At 37.0% G+C, this 22,507-nt stretch overlaps 2 protein-coding genes across 3 annotated transcripts; both read left to right on the top strand.

Annotated features, from left to right (window-relative positions):
* The first annotated feature begins 750 nt into the window (after window positions 1-750).
* Window positions 751-5,076, top strand: ddost (dolichyl-diphosphooligosaccharide--protein glycosyltransferase subunit (non-catalytic)). Its single transcript, XM_052595132.1, has 11 exons — window positions 751-1,018; window positions 1,225-1,335; window positions 1,424-1,510; window positions 1,597-1,700; window positions 2,342-2,436; window positions 2,521-2,614; window positions 2,702-2,850; window positions 3,041-3,188; window positions 3,323-3,443; window positions 4,339-4,445; window positions 4,535-5,076. The coding sequence occupies exons 1-11, from the start codon at window positions 784-786 to the stop codon at window positions 4,682-4,684; spliced, it is 1,401 nt and encodes a 466-aa protein (XP_052451092.1). The 5' UTR covers window positions 751-783; the 3' UTR covers window positions 4,685-5,076.
* An 872-nt stretch (window positions 5,077-5,948) lies between these two features.
* plekhm2 (pleckstrin homology domain containing, family M (with RUN domain) member 2) lies at window positions 5,949-21,846 on the top strand. 2 transcript variants are annotated; one of them, XM_052594811.1, is made up of 20 exons: window positions 5,949-6,080; window positions 6,948-7,054; window positions 7,151-7,260; window positions 7,648-7,747; window positions 7,869-7,956; window positions 8,462-8,636; window positions 9,074-9,133; window positions 10,313-10,583; window positions 10,821-11,582; window positions 11,685-11,754; window positions 13,264-13,354; window positions 13,444-13,508; window positions 13,583-13,671; window positions 13,758-13,890; window positions 18,308-18,498; window positions 18,582-18,647; window positions 18,753-18,912; window positions 19,367-19,546; window positions 19,662-19,778; window positions 20,242-21,846. In XM_052594811.1, exons 1-20 carry the CDS (start codon window positions 6,021-6,023, stop codon window positions 20,377-20,379), a joined length of 3,033 nt encoding a protein of 1,010 aa, XP_052450771.1. In that variant the 5' UTR covers window positions 5,949-6,020; the 3' UTR covers window positions 20,380-21,846. The 2 variants fall into 2 exon arrangements, with proteins under 2 accessions (XP_052450771.1, XP_052450772.1); XM_052594812.1 differs by lacking the exon at window positions 9,074-9,133.
* Window positions 21,847-22,507: the final 661 nt, after the last annotated feature.

The raw sequence follows: 22,507 nt of genomic DNA, 5'->3' as shown, positions 1-22,507 counted from the left end.
AGAGGAAAGGGTGCTTTGTAGATTGAAAGTCTTGTTTAGTTCAGTAATGGGCTTCCAGAGACAGTAATGCACGCTGCACTTTCATGTGCTGTTTTCAAGTTGCTAGCTAATTTATGACCAAACATCAGCTTCAAAACGAGTTTGACTTGTTTTTATAGCTCGTGAAGCTTTAGAAATAACAACAAAGGAAAGAAAATGGGCAAATTACATTCTTTTTCAATCTTTTTAGGAAACAAATATAATAATAAAATACAATTGTACTTATTATACTTATACAATTAAATTGAATAGTTTTTAATAACCAACACACACACACACACACACACACACACACACACATATATATATATATAATACAATTATATATATGTATAAATGTATAAATTATATATAAATGTATAAATTATGTATGTGTATCAAAGTTATATACACACACACACACACATACACATAATTGGACTAAATTTGCCATACAGACTAGGCTAGCGCTCTGAAAAGCAGTTAGTTGTGTTGCACTGACCCCTGCTGGTCGTTTAAAACAGCGGATGGAAAGATATCTGTACATAAAAACTTTTTTTCGTGCAAATGTATCTATACAAATAATCGATTCACTAGAATAAATTCTATTAAAATTAAATTACATTAAATCACATTAATTATATTTATCTAATTAGGTCTGTCTCATTATAATATTCATGAGTTCATGAGGCAGCACGCGATTGGCTGCTGCTCTGGGTCAGAGTTCACATCCGCGTTAGCGCTGACGTTGTCCAAAGGAGGAAAATGGCGATGGGTTGCTTGTCAATGAGGGACACCGCGACTCCTGCAACATTAACCTGCAAAAGACGAGTTGCTACAATGGTCCCCGCGTCGTCTGGTGTGTTCAGCAGAAGCGCTCTGTTTGTTTTATCCGTGGCGTTAATGTTGCAGGCAGTTTTAGGAGACGGAAAGACTCTCGTTCTGCTGGACAATCCCAACATCAGAGACACTCATTCAATCTTCTTCCGCAGTTTAGCAGGTGAGCTATACCTAATCTGATATTTTCTTATGAAAACAGTTTAAATTATTACATTAGCATCTGAAAACGTCCTTAATATGTTCATACTTCATATGTATAGAAGATGCACTTTGAGTGTATGTGTGAATCTGATTGCACATACAGACCTGCACAGACACAGAAAGGTATTGCATGATTCTTTGTAAATATTACATTCTTGTTCTCAGATCGTGGGTTTGACCTTGCCTTCAAAACTGCTGATGATCCTGGTCTCTCTTTGATCAAGTATGGCCAATTCCTCTATGACCATCTCATCATTTTCTCTCCATCAGTGGAAGGTGAGTCTTGTTATACTTAACACAGATTTCATGTCATGCTGCCATCTTATGTTTGAATATCCACATTTACATGTTTCCAATGGAACAGATTTTGGGGGCAACATCAATGTAGAGACCATTACAGCCTTCATTGATGGTGGAGGAAATGTTCTCGTTGCTGCCAGCTCTGATATTGGTGAGTGTAGTATTGGTTTTTTGCTCAAGTGCACACGTATTGGCCTGTTGACATTAATAATATCACAATGACTTTGACTCTGGCAGGTGATCCTCTGAGAGAGCTAGGCAGTGAATGTGGGATTGAATTTGATGAGGAGAAAACTGCTGTTATTGATCACCATAACTATGACGTTTCTGATCCTGGTGAGGTAAGTAATGGATGGAGGAAAAAATGGTTGTTGATTTGGATGGATGCAGATCTGAATGTGAGCAATATTAAGAAAGGGGCAGAATCTAAAGGAGCAGAAACTGTTTGTAATAAATAAGAGCACAAAGAAGAATAATTATAAACTTATTTGTTGCCAGTAATCCTTAAAGAGAGTTCAAAAATGGAAAAAAAGGTCATAACTTATTCACCCTTTCGTTGTTCCAAACCTGTATTTGTTTGTTTATTCTGTTGAACACAAAATATGATATTTTGAAGAATATTGGTAACCAAATAGTTGCTGTTGGAATATTAGCCATTGACTTCCGTAGCATAGAAAAAATAGCCAGCAGCTGTTGTTACCAACATTCTTCAACACACCTTTATTTGGGTTTAACAGAACAAAGAAACTAATTTTTGACTGAAATATCCTTTTATATAAGAGTATAAATAATAGCAAATAACAATAGATGAACTTGACCTCAAAATGAATTTCCATTTCATGTTGAATCCATATAGTGTTTTATATTCTTCTACAACTTGTGTTTTTAAAACATTCTCTGTACATTTACACCATTTCAAATAATTGTTTGAAGCTTGGTCAGGTGCATTTAAGTTGTCTTTGTGTTCTTTTTTTTTTTACAGCACACCCTGATTGTTGCAGACCCAGAGAATCTTCTTAAAGCCCCGACTATAGTTGGCAAGCCCACTGATAAACCGGTCCTGTTCAAAGGTGTTGGGTAAGTGGGCTCTTGACACCCTGATCTGTGCTTCTTTTGAAAAATTTATTGTTTAACAAATTAGGAATTGCCTTGCTTTTTCAGCATGGTGGCTGATCCAGATAACTCTCTGGTGCTGGACATTCTGACAGGATCTTCCACCTCTTACTCCTACTTCCCAGATCGCCCCGTCACGCAGGTAAATATTTCAAAGCTTTCAATGTACCAATGTGTTGTTTTGGTCTAATTAATTCACATTCACCTCAATCTCCATCTTGCTTTCTAGTATCCTCATGCAGTTGGAAAGAACACCCTCCTGATCGCCGGTCTCCAGGCAAGAAACAATGCACGTGTGGTTTTCAGCGGGTCACTGCACTTCTTCAGTGATGCTTTTTTCAACTCCCCTGTGCAGAAGGCTGCCCCTGGGTCAAAGAGGTCTGTTTTGTAACTGTGTATTCAGACATCAAAAATGCATTGTGGTATTAGGCTGAAATCATATGGATTCTTTTATGCTTGATCAGCTGTGAAGTTAGGTCATTTACAAAACTAACATTGACATGATGAAATATATACTCTCTATTTGTTCAGAGATGGTTTGATGCATGATGTTTTATATTCTTCTTAGGTATGAACAGACCGGTAACCAGGAGCTGGCTGAGGCCCTGTCTCGCTGGGTGTTTAAGGAGGCTGGTGTTCTGAGGGTTGGGGCTGTTACCCATCATCCAGTTGGAGAGAGCACTCCCCCTGCTGCCTACACCATCACGGACCTTGTGGTGAGACATTGCATATATTATTTATACAGGCATTTTAATCAATTTAACTGTTAACATGTGATTTGTGACTATTCTGAAGAATGTCTTGGTTAGTTTTTTTTGGCTAACTACTCCTGCTTGGATTGTCCCTACAGGAATACAGCATTGTGATTGAGATGTTGTCTGGTGGAAAGTGGGTGCCTTTTGATGGAGATGACATTCAGCTGGAATTTGTCAGAATTGATCCATTTGTTAGAACCTACCTCAAGAAAAATGGTGTGTTATTATGTTCTGTTTAATTAACATAAGTTCTCAAATGCATTCATGCTACTGTTCAAAGGTTTGGGGTCAGTGTTCAGCAAGGATGATTGGCTAATCACTGGACGGAAGCACTCGTCGGAAATGTAACGCACCTTTCCATAATCGCGAGCATTATCTTTCAAAATAAATGTAAAGACAGTTAATAATGTCCTTAGTTTTACCATCAGTTCAAGCTCGAAAGAGGGAACGGAGTTGTGTGACAGACACCGTGATGAAGCTCATATGTGTATGCAGTACACCGTTACTTGCGTGATGCACAAAACTCCACATTTGAACAGTCAATAGCAAATACTTCAATGAATAACAAAACATACTTACAGTAGCTGATTCAGAAGCGCCAGATTGTTGAGCAAAGTCAGAATTACCTCCTCTCCTAGGTTCATGAAACAGTCATCCATAAAATGCATGGCTGTTCTGTTTCTATTAGATTTTGTTCTTTGTCAGACAAAATAAAGTTAATTTGCTTTCTCCTAGATACACGCAGCATCTCCCTGACATGGCAGCTTCAACACTAACTGCGGTTACTGAAACCACGGCTTCTTTCTTTGTGTGAACAATTGGGCGGCATTAAGCAAATAATTCCACATACTGACATAGACATGTGGGGCAAGTTTGAATCATTCGTTTTAGGGGGGCGTGGGCAGAGTCTTTACTGTGATAAACAATATCTCTTTGGATTTTAGACTTTAGTCTTTGTAACTTTAAAGATCTTTATGCACCAAGAGCTTGTAACACTCCTGAGTGAAAGGAAAAATGTAAAGCGCATCATATGACCCCTTTAAACCTTTGAATGGTGGTGTATGTTAATAATAATGTATGCAACTAAAACATGTGACTGCTGGTTGCTTAGGTGGAAAATACAGTGTACAGTTCAAGCTTCCAGATGTTTATGGAGTTTTCCAGTTCAAAGTTGACTACAACAGACTTGGCTACACACACCTGTACTCTTCAACCCAGGTCATATTCAGAATTTATTGTAAAACTTACTCTTGCTCCAAAAATTCCAGATTCTTGATATATTTACTGATTCTTTTGTTATTCCACAGGTTTCTGTCCGCCCCTTGCAGCATACCCAATATGAGCGCTTCATCCCCTCTGCCTTTCCATATTATGCCAGTGCCTTCTCTATGATGGCAGGACTCTTTGTTTTCAGTGTCGTCTTTCTACATATGAGAGAAAAAGAGAAGTCTGATTAAAATGAGAATTAGTGAGCAGGAGTGCAAGAAAATGTAAAAACAAAAATGGTGTTTAGACCTCTGGCTGTCAGAAATAGAAATATGATGGTATGGGGTCTGTTTGGTAAGTTGGAGGTTGTTTTTTTTTTTTTTTTAAGGGGGTTGAGTAGTTTAACAATATGTTTTGGTTTTCTGGTTTGCCAACTGGTCATTTAAAGTGATTTGGGACATGCGTCATTTTTTATTTGTACAAAATGCAAATTGAATTGGTTTTTATGATACATGCACTGATGTTTTGGCTCTTGCTATGAAAATTTCATTTTGAAATTTACCATTTGTAAAAAGAGGAATGGATTCTCAAAATGTGGTTGAAATACATGAAAACAGTAAAGTTTTAACATTCCACCACTAAACCTTTTGTCCTCTTTGTTATTCAGTTGCATCAAATTTGAAAATGTCCGATTTTATTCATGATGCTTTTAGCCGTTGTAAATGTAGTTTATACAGAACTAAGTTTCTTGAAGGCCACCTGTTAAATGTAGATTTAACACAGAATAGAATAACGTTTGTCATTTAATCTATATATTTTTGTTGTATTTTTAATACTTGTTTTATTAACGCAATAACGAACGTTCAAGACAGTGATTTTTATTTTTATTCGTTCAAAACAAAAGGTGCGTCCCAAATCGCGCACTTCCGCACTATTCTATGTCGTTTTGTAGTATAATGCGTGTAGGGTTCACTGAAAATTCCAAAAAGAAAAAGTGCATTTAAAATACCCGGATATTGCATTTAAATAACCGAAAGACAAACGAAGTGAGGAATTTTGGACACCTCATGCACTTACCTGTCGCACTGAAGGGGCTATCAGACTCTGATTTATAAATTACAAAATAACCGTATATAAATAATTCATAATCTACATGGTTGAGTACTGTGAATAAGTACGTGGTGTATAAGTGCACAGTGTATAATCATAGACAGTAAAATAAATAAAAGTGTATAATGCGTAATTTGGACGCAGACGAATGACGTAGAATTCAACCACATCAGTTGTAGTCCTTACGTAGGGACTTACTAGCAGCTTGCTTTCTTAAAACAGACTGCTTTTTCCAAAATAAAGTTTGAACTATGACAGTTTATAATTCATGTTTTTAAACTAAACTTGAAAGTTTCTTTGAGAAAATGTTAACCACAGAGCTTATTGCGGAAACCCACAATAGCATCTCGAAACCCATGGCGAATACAGGGCTGGCCTACAAATTGACGTCATCACTAAACAGCTCGTGGCCTGTGAACACAAACGCGAGTCGGGAGCGCGCGTCAGCTGACATCCGCTGAGAGAGCACGGCCAGACATGGATCAACTCAAAGTCAAAGACCGGATCCTCGAAAACATCTCTCTCTCCGTCAAGAAGGTAAGAAACCTCTATACATGCAGCGAGGGTGTGTAGCAACCTTCTCTAGTTTATAATTTCACGGATAGTTTGAGGTTTTTGCGGTTTACGCTATCAAAATAGTTGGGCCTCCCCCCTCCTGCTGTTTTGAAGACAAACGCCTTGACATCTTAAGAAATAACATCCAGTGTTTCCTTATAAGTCAAGATTGAATAAATACAAAGTGATAATACTATAGTGAGTTATTATAGGTTATATTTGGTACTCATAGCGTAGTTGATACCTGTTTATTAGTAAAATACCATGCAAAAGAAAACTCATTTTAGGCGTGAGTCAAGTAAACACCGTTTACAGCATCATGAACACATCAAACAGCGACATGGTGCCCCTGTAAACAAGTCTTGTTATTAAACGAGATCCTATAAATAGGGGAAACAGAGCTTACTTCTTATTTTATGGGGCCATCCCAGGACATCTGTCTTTGTATGGTCTTTTTGTTCTGCAGTGACTGAATCTTTGCTGTTTTGCAACATCAGAAAGCTTGTTCTTTCTTTCTTTTTTCTTTTTTGAGCTGTCTTTTTCTGAGCGTTATTCTGAATATTAGCAGCTTGCACACCCTTGTTTCAGATTTGAGCTAATCAGGTGCTTGGCATTAGTATGTTCTCATGGTTTTGAGATGGACTTACCAAAAAGCTCTGCTTTCATCAGTGCACCACATAACTCTTTCTAAAAAGAAAATTAATTTCTCATCAGAGGTTGCTGGAGTAGAATGAAAAGGATTGCTTGGAATGTCATGGCTGTGTGCACGTCAGAAATTTATCAGATAGGACATACATTTCTCATTCACGTCCAAGTGGTTGCTTTCTCACATTTTTCATTAATCCGCAGTTGCAGAGTTATTTTGCTGCCTGTGAGGATGAGACGCCAGCCATCAGGAATCACGACCGGGTTCTTCAGCGGCTGTGTGAACACCTGGATCATGCTCTGCTTTATGGGTTAGACAGACTGCACCAGAGCTTTTCAAAACTGAAACTCGTTTTAAGTAGACATTTGTAGGGTTAACAATCTTCTCTTTTCTATACATCTTGAAGGCTGCAGGATATCTCATCGGGTTACTGGGTACTCGTATTACACTTCACAAGACGAGAGGCCGTCCGACAGATTGATGAGCTTCAGCACATAGCTACCAATCTTGGCAGAAGTAAGATCAAACCTTTGCCATCTATGATGACTTGTTGATGTGCTTTACAATTGTTGAAAAGTGCAGTACCATTCAGAAGTTTTAGAGACAGTAAGATATTCAAGTAAATATATTTATAACGTTACAAAAATTAAAATTTCAAATAAGTGCTGTATTTTTTTAACTTTCCATTTATCAAATAATCTTGAAAAGGTTATATCACAGATTCAGCAAAAATATTAAGCAGCACAACTGTTTTTAGCATTGATGATAAGAAACATCTTACTGACTTCAAACTTTTGAAATATGAAGTATTAGCTGAAGATATATGAGATTTATATGAAGATATATTCAGATGCTGAATATTGTGGCACTGTGTGGACTTTTTCACCTAATGTTGTTCCACAGGTCGTGCCTGGCTCTACTTAGCACTCAGTGAAAGTTCTTTAGAAAGCTACCTCCGACTCTTTCAGGAGAATCAGGGACTGCTCCAGAAATACTATTACAAGTGAGTGACTTCGAAATAATAGATATTGTTGTTCTTCTGTGGTTTCAGACCACAGAAAGTAGCTTCCTTACAGCAGTCATCTGATTTATGTGATGTGTGAAAACGGTTCCCTCCTTTACAGAAATGCGCTGGTTTGCAGTCATGACCATCTCACACTGTTTCTTACGCTTGTCTCTGGCCTGGAGTTCATTCGCTTCGACCTGGAATTGGTAAGACTCTTCATTGATTTCTCCTGTCTAGAATTGTGTTTCTTAGACCTGATGTGTCTCTCATACAGGACATATCTTAGTGCCAAACTACTGATTTCTTTTTACAAGCTGTTTCAAAGATGAGAAAGTGTGTTATTAAGGTGCTCTGACTGGTCAAAAAGTTGTTTTAGTCAATATTGCCCTCAGGAGTTGATTTAAATAGCTCTGCTATGTGATTTAAAAATTCTTAACACATAGGTATGAATATCCCATGTTGTCTCTCAATGTAAGGCATTAATAATTATGTCTGTATAATAATTATAAAGTATCTAGCAAAACTATTTAATGGTTATAGATGGAGTATTGAGAGCAATATAGACTTAGCAAAGTTATTTATATCAACTAGTCATTTAAAATATAAAAATACTGCTCTTCCATTACTTCATTTTATACTATTCGATATCTTCCTTAACTGAGGACTTAAATATTTCCATTGTCTAATTGTTTATTTTTTCATTTGTGACAGGATGTCCCATATCTGGATGTTGCTCCTTACATGCCAGAATACTACAAACCCCACAATCTGTTGGATTTTGAGGAGAGGTTGCCAAGCTCTGATAGCCTGTCTCTGCACTCTTTCACATCCCTCACCTCCACTAACCTTGAGTGGGACGACAGCGCTATTGCCCCATCCAGTGAAGGTGAGCTGCTTGGCTTTAGTTCACCGTTTTTATTCCTCCATTTCTCTGTCTATTACTATTCCAGCTTCTGGTTGTTATTTTCACGTTTATATATTTCACTTTTCTACTTTCTTTTTCAAATTGGCATATTTAACTTGATATCATTGATTATTCTGTAGCTAGATGGCTGTATTCTTTGTTAAAGATTCTTTGTTTATCTAAAAGATAATGACACTAAGTGTTCAGAATTCATGATCATACATCAATGCTTTCATTTCATTCAGTGACACATCTCACTGCTCATTATGTCACAATGGCTCTTTTAGTTGTTATTATCTATTAGTTCCACATATGCCAAGTTTCACATTCACTTTATATCTCTTTCAGTTTCTGTTCTTCTTTCATTCACTTCATCATTCTTTCCTGCCTATTGATGATCTTATTTCTCCTTTTTTTAGATTATGATTTTGGTGACATCTTCCCTGTGTTGCAGTCATTGCCAAGTGCAGACTGGGAAGGTGGGACATGGTTATTTCCCCCCTCCCCAATTTAACATTTGTAACCCCAACCGATCCATCGGTACAAACCTACTAACCTGCATCGCATGGCCATTTCACTCAGTGTATGTTTGTTTTTTCATGCACAGAAGCTCTCATAGGCAGTGTGCTTGTGATGAGTTACTAGTGACTATGGTCTGTATTAGACTGAACCGAACCAAACCCTCTGCTAATGCAGGGTTTGCATGGGATGATACTAAAAACGTACACAGTGCCTGATGCAGCTGGAACTTGCTGTTTGTTGTCTGATTGTGTTTCCTGCGCTGGTGGGGCAGCTGGATTGCATGTTTGTTTTCAAAGCTTTACATCCAGTGGCAAATATTTCTCACCTAATATTTATTAAAGGATGACTAATAAAGAGTCTTTAAAATATAGACCTATTTTTGCTTGAATGATATAAAAGTATTCTCTGTAGGGCTGACAAAAGTCATGTAATAACTTTATAGATTAATTTAAATTTTAATGAATTAACTTTTTAAAAAAAACAGCTGGAATAGTCAGAACCATTGCATATGCTTCTGTCTTCAAAATAGCATTATTGTCACATGTGTGGATATATATATATATATATATATATATATATGTGTATGTATGTACTACTCCTTAAAAATTTGATGTCTCTAAGATTTGTTTATAAGAAATGAACACTTTTATTCAGCAAGAAAGTATTAAATTGATTAATAGTGACAAAGATTTACATATTGTTACAGAAGGTTTCTATTCTTCAAAGAGTCCTTAAAAATGTCATGTTTTCCATAAAAATGTTAGGCAAAAAGTTGTCCTACAGGGTTTTAAAATGCATTTATATATAATTTCATATATATAAATTTCATTTCTGGATATGCATTACAAAACTAAATGCTTGGAAACTGATGTTCAGATATTTAGAGGCAATTAGAAGGCAAAAAGGGGAAATTGAGACTGCCCTGTTTTTTCGATTATTTGCCAGTATTTTAGACGCATAAAATAATGAGATGGAAGTTGTTAGGAAGCTTAGTGTGTGTGTTTCAAAACCGCTTATGTTTGTTGAATGTCGCTGTGCTTTTGTCATGATTCAGTATCTGTCTAATACTTCTACAATGAGCTCCTAATACCTGCATGTCTAAGGGGTTTTCCCTTCTTGCTCTTATTTTCTGACAGAGGGAGACTTGACCGATCCAGTCAGCGGGCCCCGCTCCTCCGGATCAGACCCTCAGACTGTTGTCAGTGATAGTGTTGTAGTGAGGGCCACTGCAGGAACCATCAGAACCACATCTCTGTCACGAAGCCCTACGTTTCGGCACAATCCCTTCAATGAGGACTCAGACACTAACACTTCAGCTGACGTCACCCCAGTGCACATGGCTAGCCGTCATGCTTCCACAACATTAGCGGATGCTGAGATCACCAACACTGAGCTGGAAGTCATTAGGTGTGTCTTGAGCATTAGATCTAATGCTTTAGGATTGGAGTAGCATATCAATCATCACACATTATTAGTTAAAATAAAATGTAGAACTTTTTTGTTTGTGTGTGCATTACAATTCTTCTGTTTTGGTTTGTAGGTCAACTTCCCAAAGGCTGTAGACAACAGCATTTAAAAAATAATGCTAAATAGTTTTTAACTTTTGATGGATGAATTAATTTTTCTGTTTGGTTTGTGTTACAGAATGGCAAGGCGCAGAAGGCCTGGTAAGAAACGACGGGGAAGAGGGTCGACAGACTCTGTGAGCAGCGAACAGAATGTCATCTCTCCAGACACGGCTGACACTGAGGAATGCCTTCAGATTGTAGTTGAGAGAGACATTGTAGTCAATAACAGTAATCTGGACAGTCGGGGTCATCTGGAGAGGTCAAATGGTCCAGACTCCGAGTCTGCAAGCAATGGGAGGCCAGAAGGAGAAGATGAAGACCCGGAGGCAGGGCTGAGGCTTCCTGAAATGACAGACACTTCCATGGACAGTGTGGGTGAACCCCTGCGTGATGTCATGGACAGACTGAACGGTCCTCTGGATGGAGAGCACTGGCAGAGGAGTGAAGGTGAGGAGGGAGAGGATGGAACTTGCACTAGTCAAGATGGACCGCCCCATCAGCGGCCCTTTCGAGAGGACTCGGGCGGTAAACCTCCAGACCCAAGTCGTAGCTTCTTGCAGGCCCCCCTTCCACCTGCGGACTTCTACTGCTTTACCTCACAGAGTCCAGACCCTGCTGCCTCGTGTGGTGGGCACAATGACTCTGCAGGGAATGGCGAGTCACAGGATGTTCCTGTTGGCGATGAAGATTTGGGAGAAGCAGAGAAACAAGCTACAGGGCAGGATCCCTCCATCCCCTTAGAGACGTCAGCTGAGGAGGAATGTAGTAAAGAAGAAGAAAAGCAGCAGGAGGAGGATAAAGACCATGCAGCACAGTGCTCCCATGCTGCAGAGTTTAAGTGAGATTGTATATTGTGTCGATAGAGCTAGAATCTCTCTCTGATTACATTCAAAGTGATTTATTATGAGGTTAAGGTATTTGTTTTTTGTATGTTATACAGGGTGGATAACAATCACCTTCTGCTGCTCATGATTCACGTTTTCAGGGAGAATGAAGAACAGCTCTTTAAGGTGAAACAGATTTAAGATTTAACATCACTGAATGAAACTTTTTGTTTACGTTGTGTCCATGTTGCAGTGTACTAGTGCAAGATACTCAACCCCATATTTGTTTGGAGACTGTGGAGATGTTTTATTTGTTTATTTTTAACAGAATTCTTTAATTAATAGAGATTGCATTTTTAGAGGTGCCATTGAACGCATTAATACAATATTTTAAATTGTTCTCGCATGTCCCCAGGGGTGTATGCAAAGTTATATCTCAAAATACCCCACAGATAATTTTTATAGCTTCCTGAAATTTCAATTTTTAGCAAAAATGCTCTGTTTATGTGTATGTCTCCTTTAAATGAAAATGAGCTGCTGCCCCCGCCTCCTTTCCAATGTTGCCAAGTCTGTGGTTTTCCCGCAGAATATGGCTACTTTAACTCTTTTGCCATAAGTTGATTTTCTTGTCCGCGGGAGGGTTTTGTTGTGGCAACCCTGTTCCCTTCTCAGACATGTGCGCAGCTTCAAGAGCTCATGCTCTCGTGTGTGTTACGGTGACCATGTTACTGACGTCACATATTGCTTCCAAATGCTATTTTTAACTAACACATTCCTATTCACAATCATTCTAATTTAGTGCTAACAGGCAGAGACAATGGAAGCTTTAGCAACAATAGCCTCACAGAGATTCAAGAAGCTCTATTGGAAAAACAAAATATGATGCATGATGCTTACTTTTGAGTCTGGACGTTTGCGCACAAAGCGTTGGTATTGATCCCACTTTCAGAAGCAATCTTTGCACAATTCCAGCACTAACCTAACCCTCGTTTGTGAGGTAGTCGTGTCTGGTATAAAATGGTAGCATAAACATTTATTTTTTCGGGACATTTCCTTCGAAAATTAAATTTAACCACCGTGTCCTCAGAAGTCTTTGGCGCTGACATTACCTCCAGCAGCTACAGGAAAAAAACGTAATGGTGGACCTCAGCTTTTCACTCAGGGTTGTGTATGTGCTAACAGTGCAGAGATCATCACAAATGGGCATGACTTTCACAGGCTATGTCGTCATAGTCTGGAACTGCTCGTGTGGAGAGACTGTTTATGATTTTTTTTTCATTATAAAACATTGAGTTAGTGGACTTTTACCATTATAGGCTGGTTGTTTTTACACTGCAGCCACACAACTGTGTTCAAACACCATATAAAAGTGATTTTTTGCATTCTATAGCACCTTTAAAGAGAAATATTTTGTAATGTTATTGATGTCTTTGCTATCACTTTCCATGATCTTAATGCATCCTATCTGGAAAAACAAAAGAAAATTTTACTGACCCAAAAACTTTCAGTTGTAGTGTACATGTCATGTACAATGCTGTGCATGTATTTCAAAGCAGTTGTAATTACCTGTTGTTAAACATGATGTTATTGCAGTTCAATGTGCAATGTGAATAACACAAATATTCTAGAGAAATGTAAAGCTGAAAACTGGTGCTATCCTATTGATTGTTTTGCATTTGTGCATTTTCATTTCAGATGGTGAGAATGAGCACAGGCCACATGGAAGGAGATTTGGAGCCTCTGTTTCTGCTGTTGACGGACTGTTACATTTACCTCTTGCGAAAAGGTCAGCAAACCTTCAGTGGAAGAGCAGGACATTGTTTATACATCTGCAAAAGTGCTTGTTTGCATTTGTTGTGTCCCATTGATTTTCAGGGGCAGCGGAGAAGCCTTATAGTGTTGAGGAGGCGGTATCTTATAATGAGCTGGACTACATCTCTGTGAGTAAACCACCTGAAGCCTAAACAATCAGTTTGACATGCTGCAAAGATTAGAGCCCTTGTTTGTGCCTTAGGTTGGACTTCACCAGCAGACTATCACTCTGGTGTGCACTAACAGAAGACGGCAGTTCCTTTTGGACACAGCCGACTCATCTCTGACTGTGTAAGTTTTTTAAATTAAAGTGTATCCCCATGAGATTGATTTGTATGCATGTCTTTGAAGAGGATCTGTTCATGTTCTCTCCTCAGCTGGTTTCTGAATGTCCTGAAGGCGGCCTTGGAAAATGGCTGTAGGGAGCCTCCCTTCCCCTCAGTTCTAACTGACGCTACCATGGAGAAATTGGCTCTTTCTAAGTTTGTATGCCAAGAGACTCAGTGTGAGGTAAATAAGGGGAGATCTATCACCCTAAATAATTAATGAGAGTCTGGCAGACAGTGGCTCACTTTGATAATCTTGGTTCTTCATGCTGACTCTTTCTGAAAAGCATTTACAATTAAACCATTTACAACAATCATACAGTTTAGACCAGTGGCTCTCAACCAGGGGGTCTTCCAAGGGGGATGCAGAATGGCTTAAAATTAATAGTTTCCAATTTATATGAAGTATATTTTATATATATATATATATATATATATATATATATATATATATATATATATATATATATATATATATATATATATATTAGGGCCGGGACTTTAACGCGTTAATTGAGATTAATTAATTACACAAAAAATAACGCATTAACTAAGATTAATTAATTACAGAAAAAAAATTCCCGTATTTTTAATAACTTATTTTTGCACCGCGGAACGTTTCTCACTGGATGAGTTTCGGGGGGACCGATTATACTGAAGCACCAACTAGCGTTCGCATATCACCAAAGATTATCTATACTCTTTGATATCACCGCAGCAGCACATCGAGCCTCAAGTATCACCTAAACGCAAAACATATAGCAGCTAGCGTGGACTTTACATTTTATGTTGAACTATGTATTATTTTGTTGGTGCAACAGTTTATGTTGAACTCTTTGTTGTTTTGGCCAAGGTTATTGAGAGTTGGACTTAGTATGTTATGTCCTCTGAAGCAACAGAGAGATGTTTTCTAATAGTCAGTGTTTCTAATGTTCTGAATGTAATCGACAGTATTGTGTTTTACTTAAAAAAAACACTTTACAGAAGGTTCCAGCACCTATAAGCTTCTGAAATGTACTATTTCTAAATTGTTTCTAAATATGCTATTGATACACTTCATGGCAAAAATTGCACTGGTCTGCTAGACTTGGTTGAACAAAAATAAACAATATTTTGTTGCTTAAGCTTATGTATTCAGTCATTATTCAATGGTATACTATAAATCCATGTGAAAAAAAATTACTTCTCACTGTTCTCAGGTCAAATATTTATATGCGATTAAAATGCGATTAATTTCGATTAATTAATTACAAAGCCTCTAATTAATTAGATTAATTTTTTTAATCGAGTCCCGGCCCTAATATATATATATATATATATATATATATATATATATATATATATATATATATATATATATATATATATATATATATATATATATATATAAATGAAAAATCTTTATATAGTAAATATATAAAATATATATATTTCCCCCCCTCAGTAACTATACAATAAAATAAGAAAAACAAGTAGCTTTTTCATAATTATAGCAAATTTTGTGAACACATATGATTTTTAAAGTAGGCAAAGTGCTTATGGAATTATTATTCTTATGCAGTATATTAACCCTTTGATGGAAAAAAAAAGTCTTTGTTTCTGTTCAACCGACCTGTCTTTGAAAGAAAGACATTTCAAAAGTACTTGGTGCATCAAATAGTAAATTAAATACGCATGCTAGGACTTACATATACATTACATTTAGTCATTTTGCAGACACTTGTCCAAAACGACTTACAAATCAAAACAAAAGAGCAATATGCAAGTGCTGTGATGCTTGGTTAGTCTAACATCGTACACGCAGCAAGGTTGCTTTTTTTAATAAATAAAAAGAAAACCTGTAGATAAAATAGAAAAAGAATAGAGAAAGCTAAAGATAGTCAATTTGTTTTTTAAATAAATAAACAGAAAACAAGTTGATTGCATAGAAAAAAATTAAAGAATGTCAGCATTTTTTAAAATAAAAAGCAAACAAGTCAAAAGAATAGATAAAAAAGAACAGGGTGTCCGCGGGGTTTTAAAAAGTATTAAAAAGTGATAAATCAAAATAGTCAAATTTAAGGCCATTAAAAGTGTTAAATGTGGTCTCAGAGGTATTATTTTTTTCCAAATTAGGTATTATTTTTTCAGACTATCAGGTGTCCTATTCTGATTGAAATTCTATCTGCGTTCGCGTCAGTTCGTTTAAATATGGGCTTTAGCATATCTGGGCAGATAATCAAAGATCTTTCGTCTCCGTCTCAACGTATGTTTGATGCTGACGTCATATTCAGTGGTCGTTCAGCATCATCTCAGAACACTGCGCGCTCAACAGAAGTTGCTGGCTTCCGTTTTATTTTAGACTTGCTTCAAGGCATATCTTCAAAGACTGGACAACCATCGTCGTCTTCATGGGCAAATGCAAGTTTTCTAATAGACTTACTGATAGCGCTGTTTCTCACACATGCAAAGAGAGAGAGAGCGAGAGTCTTACCACGCTGAATCGACACGCTATATGTGAACTATTCTTTGTTGTCTTCTCCTGTCAAAATAACGGAGTTCATTTAGAATTATTCATATTCATTTTCGAACAAGCAGAAGACATACCGGTTTCTCTGGTAGTGGGTGGAGCTAATGTGCAAATGGCAATTTCATTGGCTGGCGCTGATTTAGTACCGTCCCTGTTTTGATTTCAGCAAATCAGTTTGACCGAACGCTGACAACGTGATTAATATTCATGAACCCAGCAGCTCATCAATTCATAGTGCATTGTATATACATTAGTATGATAGTAGAATTAGTAGTAGTATTATCTTTTAATAATAATTAATTTGATCTATTACTATTTTGTTACAGAAACCCTCGATGACCAAAAATATCTTAAGCATCACCACCAGTCTTAAGTTCAGTTAAAATGACAAATATGCATTCATTACCCCTAAAAGTAAATTTTTACGTAAGGGCATTGTGCTAGAAATATTACTATTATTTAGTAAAATGTATGTGATACTGCTACTACTGTTGAAAAAAAATTAAAAAACTTTATTTTTTGAAGAAATAAATCACAGTATTTCTTCCATGTTTTAATTTTAATAGCAAATCCCCTTTATTTACCAAAAATAAAATGTTTAAATTTCATAAATTAAAAGACAAATTAAATTTGGGTGAAACTTGTTTACTGTTTTTCATAATTATATAACTTGTAGAAAAACTTTAAACACAATAAGTATAAAGAATGGCATTGGTTTTATTTTTAGTGTAAAAAGTAAAAAAACATTTAATTAGCATATTTTTGTGTTTTGCTTTGGTACCGAAATTGGTACAGAGAACCGTGGATTTTCATGGCTATCGGTACCGAATATTGAAATTTTGGTACCGTGACAACACTAACAGGAAGCCTTATTGTTCGGTGTGTAAAAAAAACATCAATGTCAACTGGATGGGAGCTAACGCACTTCGGTCGCATACAAAATCCACTAAACATAAAAATGGAATGCGTGCTCGGAGAGAGCAGTTAATTCTACCAATCTCAGCTGTCTGCGCGGCTGCACCTCCACCACCACTGCCGCAAATTCGTGGCGCAGTTTTTGAATCCGCAACAGTTCATAGAATCCGCAACAGTTCATAGAAGATGCCCGTTTGTAATGCATCAACTTTCAATTAATGCCAGCCAGTGTGCTGGAACTATACATTCTCTCCATTGCAAATTTTATGTAGTTTTTTTTATTTTATTTACTAAGTTTTATTTACGAAGTTATTTACTCTAAATCTATTCTTTTTTGTATGTTATATATGTCAAAATCTGTGTAAATAATAGAAAGGTCGCTGATTAACACTTGCAATTCAGTGTCGTGATGGTTTAAAAAAAAATTCTGAAGGTAGTAAAAAAAGGTATTAAAAAGTAGTAAATTTAACTTAAGGATTGCTGTATATACCCTGAAGAATAGAGAAAGTGAGTTTTAGGGGTTAATCATTTCATAATAATGAAAAAGAAAGCAAGTAGATGGATTAGAAAAGCAAGTGTGAGCGGTAAAATTTAATAAAAAGAAAACGAGTAAATCAAATAGAAATGGAAGAGTGCTAGTGTTAGAAGGTCAAGTCTAGATGGAAGAGATGTGTTTTTAGCTGTTTCTTGAAGATGGCTAAGACTCATCTGCTCTGAGTTGGGCTAGTCCTTCCACCAGCAGGGAACAGTTAAGATGAAAGTCAGTGAAAGTGGTTCACTCACAGAGCGCAAGTGTCTGGAGGACACATAAGTCTGAAGTAGTGAATTTACATACAAAAGGGGTGCAGATCCACTGGTGGGTTTGCAGACAAACATCAATGCCTTGAATTGTAAAGCAGATATTGGTAGCCAATGCAAATTGATGAACAGATGTGTGACGTGCATTTCTTTTCGGCTCGTTAAAGATTAATCTTGCAGCCACATTCTGGATTTAGTTGTAGATGTTTATAACTGGCTGAAAGACCTGCAAAGAGAGCATAGCAATAGTCCAGTCTAAACAGAACAAGAACTTGAACAAGGAGTTGTGTAGCATGTTCTGAAAGAAAGGGTCTGATTTTTATACTGTTGTCTAACGCAGATCTGTCCTGCTGACCTTGTGCTAAATGTATTCATGTAGTTATCCGAGTTAAGCATCCGCCTGTATTCTCTGGTTCACTGGGAGGACCCAATGGATGCAGTGGTGGCTTCACCAACATCTCCGTCCGGCTCCAGAGAATCCAGTAGCGCTAAAGAGGGGGCACTGTTGTACCGCGCTGGGAGCACTTATTTGGGGAAGGAAGTGTGGAAAAGCTGTTACTTGGTTCTCAGGTAAAAAAGGGTTTGGTTCTTTAAGCTATTCAACAGCTAGCTGTTTATGTCCTGAATCTAAATCACATGTTCTTCCGTTGCAGCAACGGCATCCTGTATCAGTATGCAGAGAGGACTGATGTTACACCTTTGATGTCTGTTACCATGGGGTAAGATTAGATTTGACCTTTATAAACTTAATGTAAATGTGCTTTTCAGTTTGAAAGATGCCCAAACATTTACTATATTTGAATGTGATTGCATTTATGTTCTAGGGGAGGGCACTGTGGAGGCTGTAGGCGGTCAAACAGCTCAGAGAAGCCTCATGCTTTTCAAGTGATTCTGACAGAACGTCCTCCATTAGAGCTCAGTGCAGAAAATGAACTGGAAATGGCCGACTGGATGCAGTTGCTCTGCCAATCTGTTTCTAAAGGGGTGAGCTGCAATTTTACACACTTTAGCATTTTTTTATGCAAGTTCTTACAAAGCATTTTTAGACCAGATCCCTGCAATTTTTAGGAAGTGTGATTAAATGCATCAAACTTTCCATTCAAATCTACTTTCTTTTTTTCTGAGCTGGTGGTGTTTGAGCAAAATGTGGGAGTTTGCATTTTAAATGCTTTAAGAGTTACCACATGACAATGTGTTGTTGTTCCTCATCAGTTCCAGACATGTCATTTGCATTTTATGGCTGAAATACTAGCTCTGACTTCCAGAAACTAGCATTGACTCTTCTAGACTGTAAAAAGGGGCAAGAAATCTGAGTAATAATGTCTATTGTATTCCAGCCTATAGTGGATGTCGTAGATGTTTTCTTAGTACAGCCTGTCCAGAATTAACCAGAATGTTTCCCAGATGTTGACCACTATTGTGTGTTTGTGTTTCTCAGATTATTCCACAGGGAGTAGCTCCTGCACCCTGTATTCCGTGTTGCCTTGTACTCACAGACAGGAAGTTGCTCACATGTCACCAGGATTGCCAGACCAGTTTTTTCCGTTCTCTAGGAGCAGCTGATCTAAACGATGTCACAGCTGTTGGCCTGGAAGATGATAAAGAATACTGTGTCATTGTAAGAGTTCATTCAGATCGTTGTGCATCAGATGTCTCTGGAAACAGATTTTTGCTGTTTAAAGTTTTTTTTCTCTCTTTTAAACAAGTACACTAATCACCCGTTCTGTCTGCAGGAATTTGCGGAAGATCGTGCTCAGTTTCTTCCACCCTGGGTTTTGTATTTTAGCGGATGTGAGGAGCGGGATCGCCTACTAGCAGAATTGAGTCAAGCTTGGGCTGCTGTTTACCAGGCAAGAAAACACTTCTTTGTTTTTTTTTTTTTTTTTTTTTTTTAAATTACATCTGTAATTTAGTATGTAGCATAGGAGGCTCATCATCTTTGTTTTCTGTACTTAAGTGCCACTCTAATCGAATGTTTGAGCAGACACTTTTGTTGAACTTTATTCCCATAGTGGATTTTTAATAAAAGTCAGTTTAGTGTGCTAAAAATAAAAAATCATTAAATTAGTATATTAGAATGATTTCACAAAGATCATGTGGCGCATAAATTACTGCTAAATGGCTGCTAATCCTATCAAAGGATTTAAAATGTATTTAAAATTTTAATTTAGCAACATTCCTGTTTTTACTGTATTCTTGATCAAATAATTGCAACCTTGGTGAGCATAAGAAACATCTTACAGACGGTCTTATCAATATTTATTTATTTATTCAATTGATCTACAGTATGAATTTCATCATATGTGTGTCCAGGTAAGCCTACCTCGTAAGCCGGTGTCAGACCCGCCAGTGCAGAAGAGATGTAGGGAAGCGCTGGAGCTGATGAAGAGTGCATGGCAGAGGAGTGACAGCCTACACCGAGGTCGATCAGAGAGAGAGCCATGGTGCTGATGACCTGTCCATCACTACAGTGAGCCCAGGATTAAACAAGACAGCATGGAGAAGTCAGCTCACCAGCAAACCTACTGTTTAAGTGGGAATAAGCAGACTCTGTGAGCTCTCCAGGCCAGAGGCGATATTGAATAACATGGGCTCATATTATTTTTATCTACCAGTAATGAGGCCTGACTTTCTTACACTTGCCTTGCAGAAATATTTAAGGAGTTATGATTAAGGCTTTGGCTTTTACAAGTGGAGGTCTGCAGCAGGAAATCAAAAAGACTGAGATCTAAGAGTTCTCTTGCATTACATGCGATCAGAATATATAGAGTGTAAATACATAGTAATAACTCAAAACCTTCCCTCCTTGTACAAAGTCTGTGGACAGATACTGTACATGCTTGTACTATATAAAGAGGTACAAACTGCTTTGTGAGCACTTGCGAAAGAGAATTCTAGTTATGTTTACACCATTGGTATTAGCTGGCTGCTTTAAGATAACTAGTTGACATTAATGGTTTGCATGGCAGCTTGGCACAGACATTCAAAACAGACAGAGAGAGAAAAAGGGGAATTGGACCAGGCTTAATTTACACATCTAATATCAGTCAGCACTGCTAACAGTGATGGTACGGTACCAGCATGTAATCGCTGTTGTTATATTAGACTGGAATCATTGAGATTGAGATACTGTAATAGGGTCACGCAATTCTAAATTATCATTAGTTGAATATATTAAGGCCTTTGCAACTAAAATGACAGTTTAGAAATGAAGGAGTTGATTACAGCAGAATTGCACAAGGTTCAGAATTGCACATTTTTAACTTTATTTTTAATTTTTTTTTTTTTTTTTTTAAAGATAGGTTTGAGGGTTTTTCATTTTTTAGCATTAAAATGATTTCCGATCATGCATAAGCAGTCAAAATGGTTTGATTTTGAATTTTTTTTTTTTTTTTTGTGAATGCAAGGCAATCAGGCATTAATTTCATGTCAAACTCTTCAAAAGGTGTTATCAGCTTTTTTTTTTTTTCTTTTCTTTTTTTTTTTTTAAACACTGATCAACTGTATTTTAGCTTAAAGATCAAATCCATTCCCAGTTCCTCACTCAATGGTATAATATACCATTTCCAGTGTTTTAAGAATGTAGAGTGGTTTTAAAGAAAGCAGACTTGAGTAATGTGGATCTGTGAACGACTGTGATAAATGGAAGCAGAATCTCAGGTATGTTGAAGTTTGTTTCAGTCAACAGTGATTTTAAACAATACATTACTGGACAATGATGGAATACAGTTGTTCATTAACAATTGAAACGTGCTTTTATGTTTTTTTGTTGTTGTGTTTTTTTTAATGGAGTGACCTACAGTAGTCAGTTACTAATACTCTAATGTCTCAGATACACTAAATGCTGCATGTACACTTTGGATGATGTCATGACATGATGACAAATATATAAATAAAAATGACTTTTTTTTTTAAAAATGGTGAAAAAGCATGAATCGATACCTAATATTTGCATTTGTAGTGACATTGCATTTTGTAGTGACAACCTGTGGTCATTAACTGTGAATCTTTTAAAAACGGAATATTGTATACTAGAACAATAGGTTCAGAGAAATAAGAATAAACTCTAAAATAATGCAAACAATCCAAACATTGGCATTTAAACAGACCCTTTAAAATGGATGTTAAAGGGATAGTTCACTGCAAAATAAAACTTTGTCATTTACTCACCCTTATGTTGATCCAAACCTATACCAGACCAAAACTGAACAAATCAGTGCTAAAGAACTAAAAGTCCTCTTGTAGTTTATTGTATAGTTTGTTTTCCACATGCAGAAACATTTGATCAAGTCCTACAGACTAAACAACCTAAGTAGGTTATTTATTTCACAATATGAAGGTATCCAAATTCCAGCTTGTTTCACAGTGATTTTTTTTTCCTCGACCTCTTTCTAAGGAAACCCTAAAATATGTAGTGCTACTTTCATTGCATGTGCAGAAACATTTAGATAGACCTGCAGAACCAGTGATAATGGGAAAACAAAAAATGTTTTGATATAAAAATCATTCTGTATAATTTGGGCCCACATTTCCATTTATCTTCTTGCTTTCCTAATATATAGTGGTGAATTTCTCCCTT

This window comes from Carassius gibelio, chromosome B23 (genome assembly GCF_023724105.1).
Source record: "Carassius gibelio isolate Cgi1373 ecotype wild population from Czech Republic chromosome B23, carGib1.2-hapl.c, whole genome shotgun sequence".
Classification (NCBI taxonomy): Eukaryota; Metazoa; Chordata; class Actinopteri; order Cypriniformes; family Cyprinidae; genus Carassius; species Carassius gibelio.
Note: the sequence above shows the minus strand (reverse complement) of the source record. Positions and strands in the feature narration are given on the sequence as shown.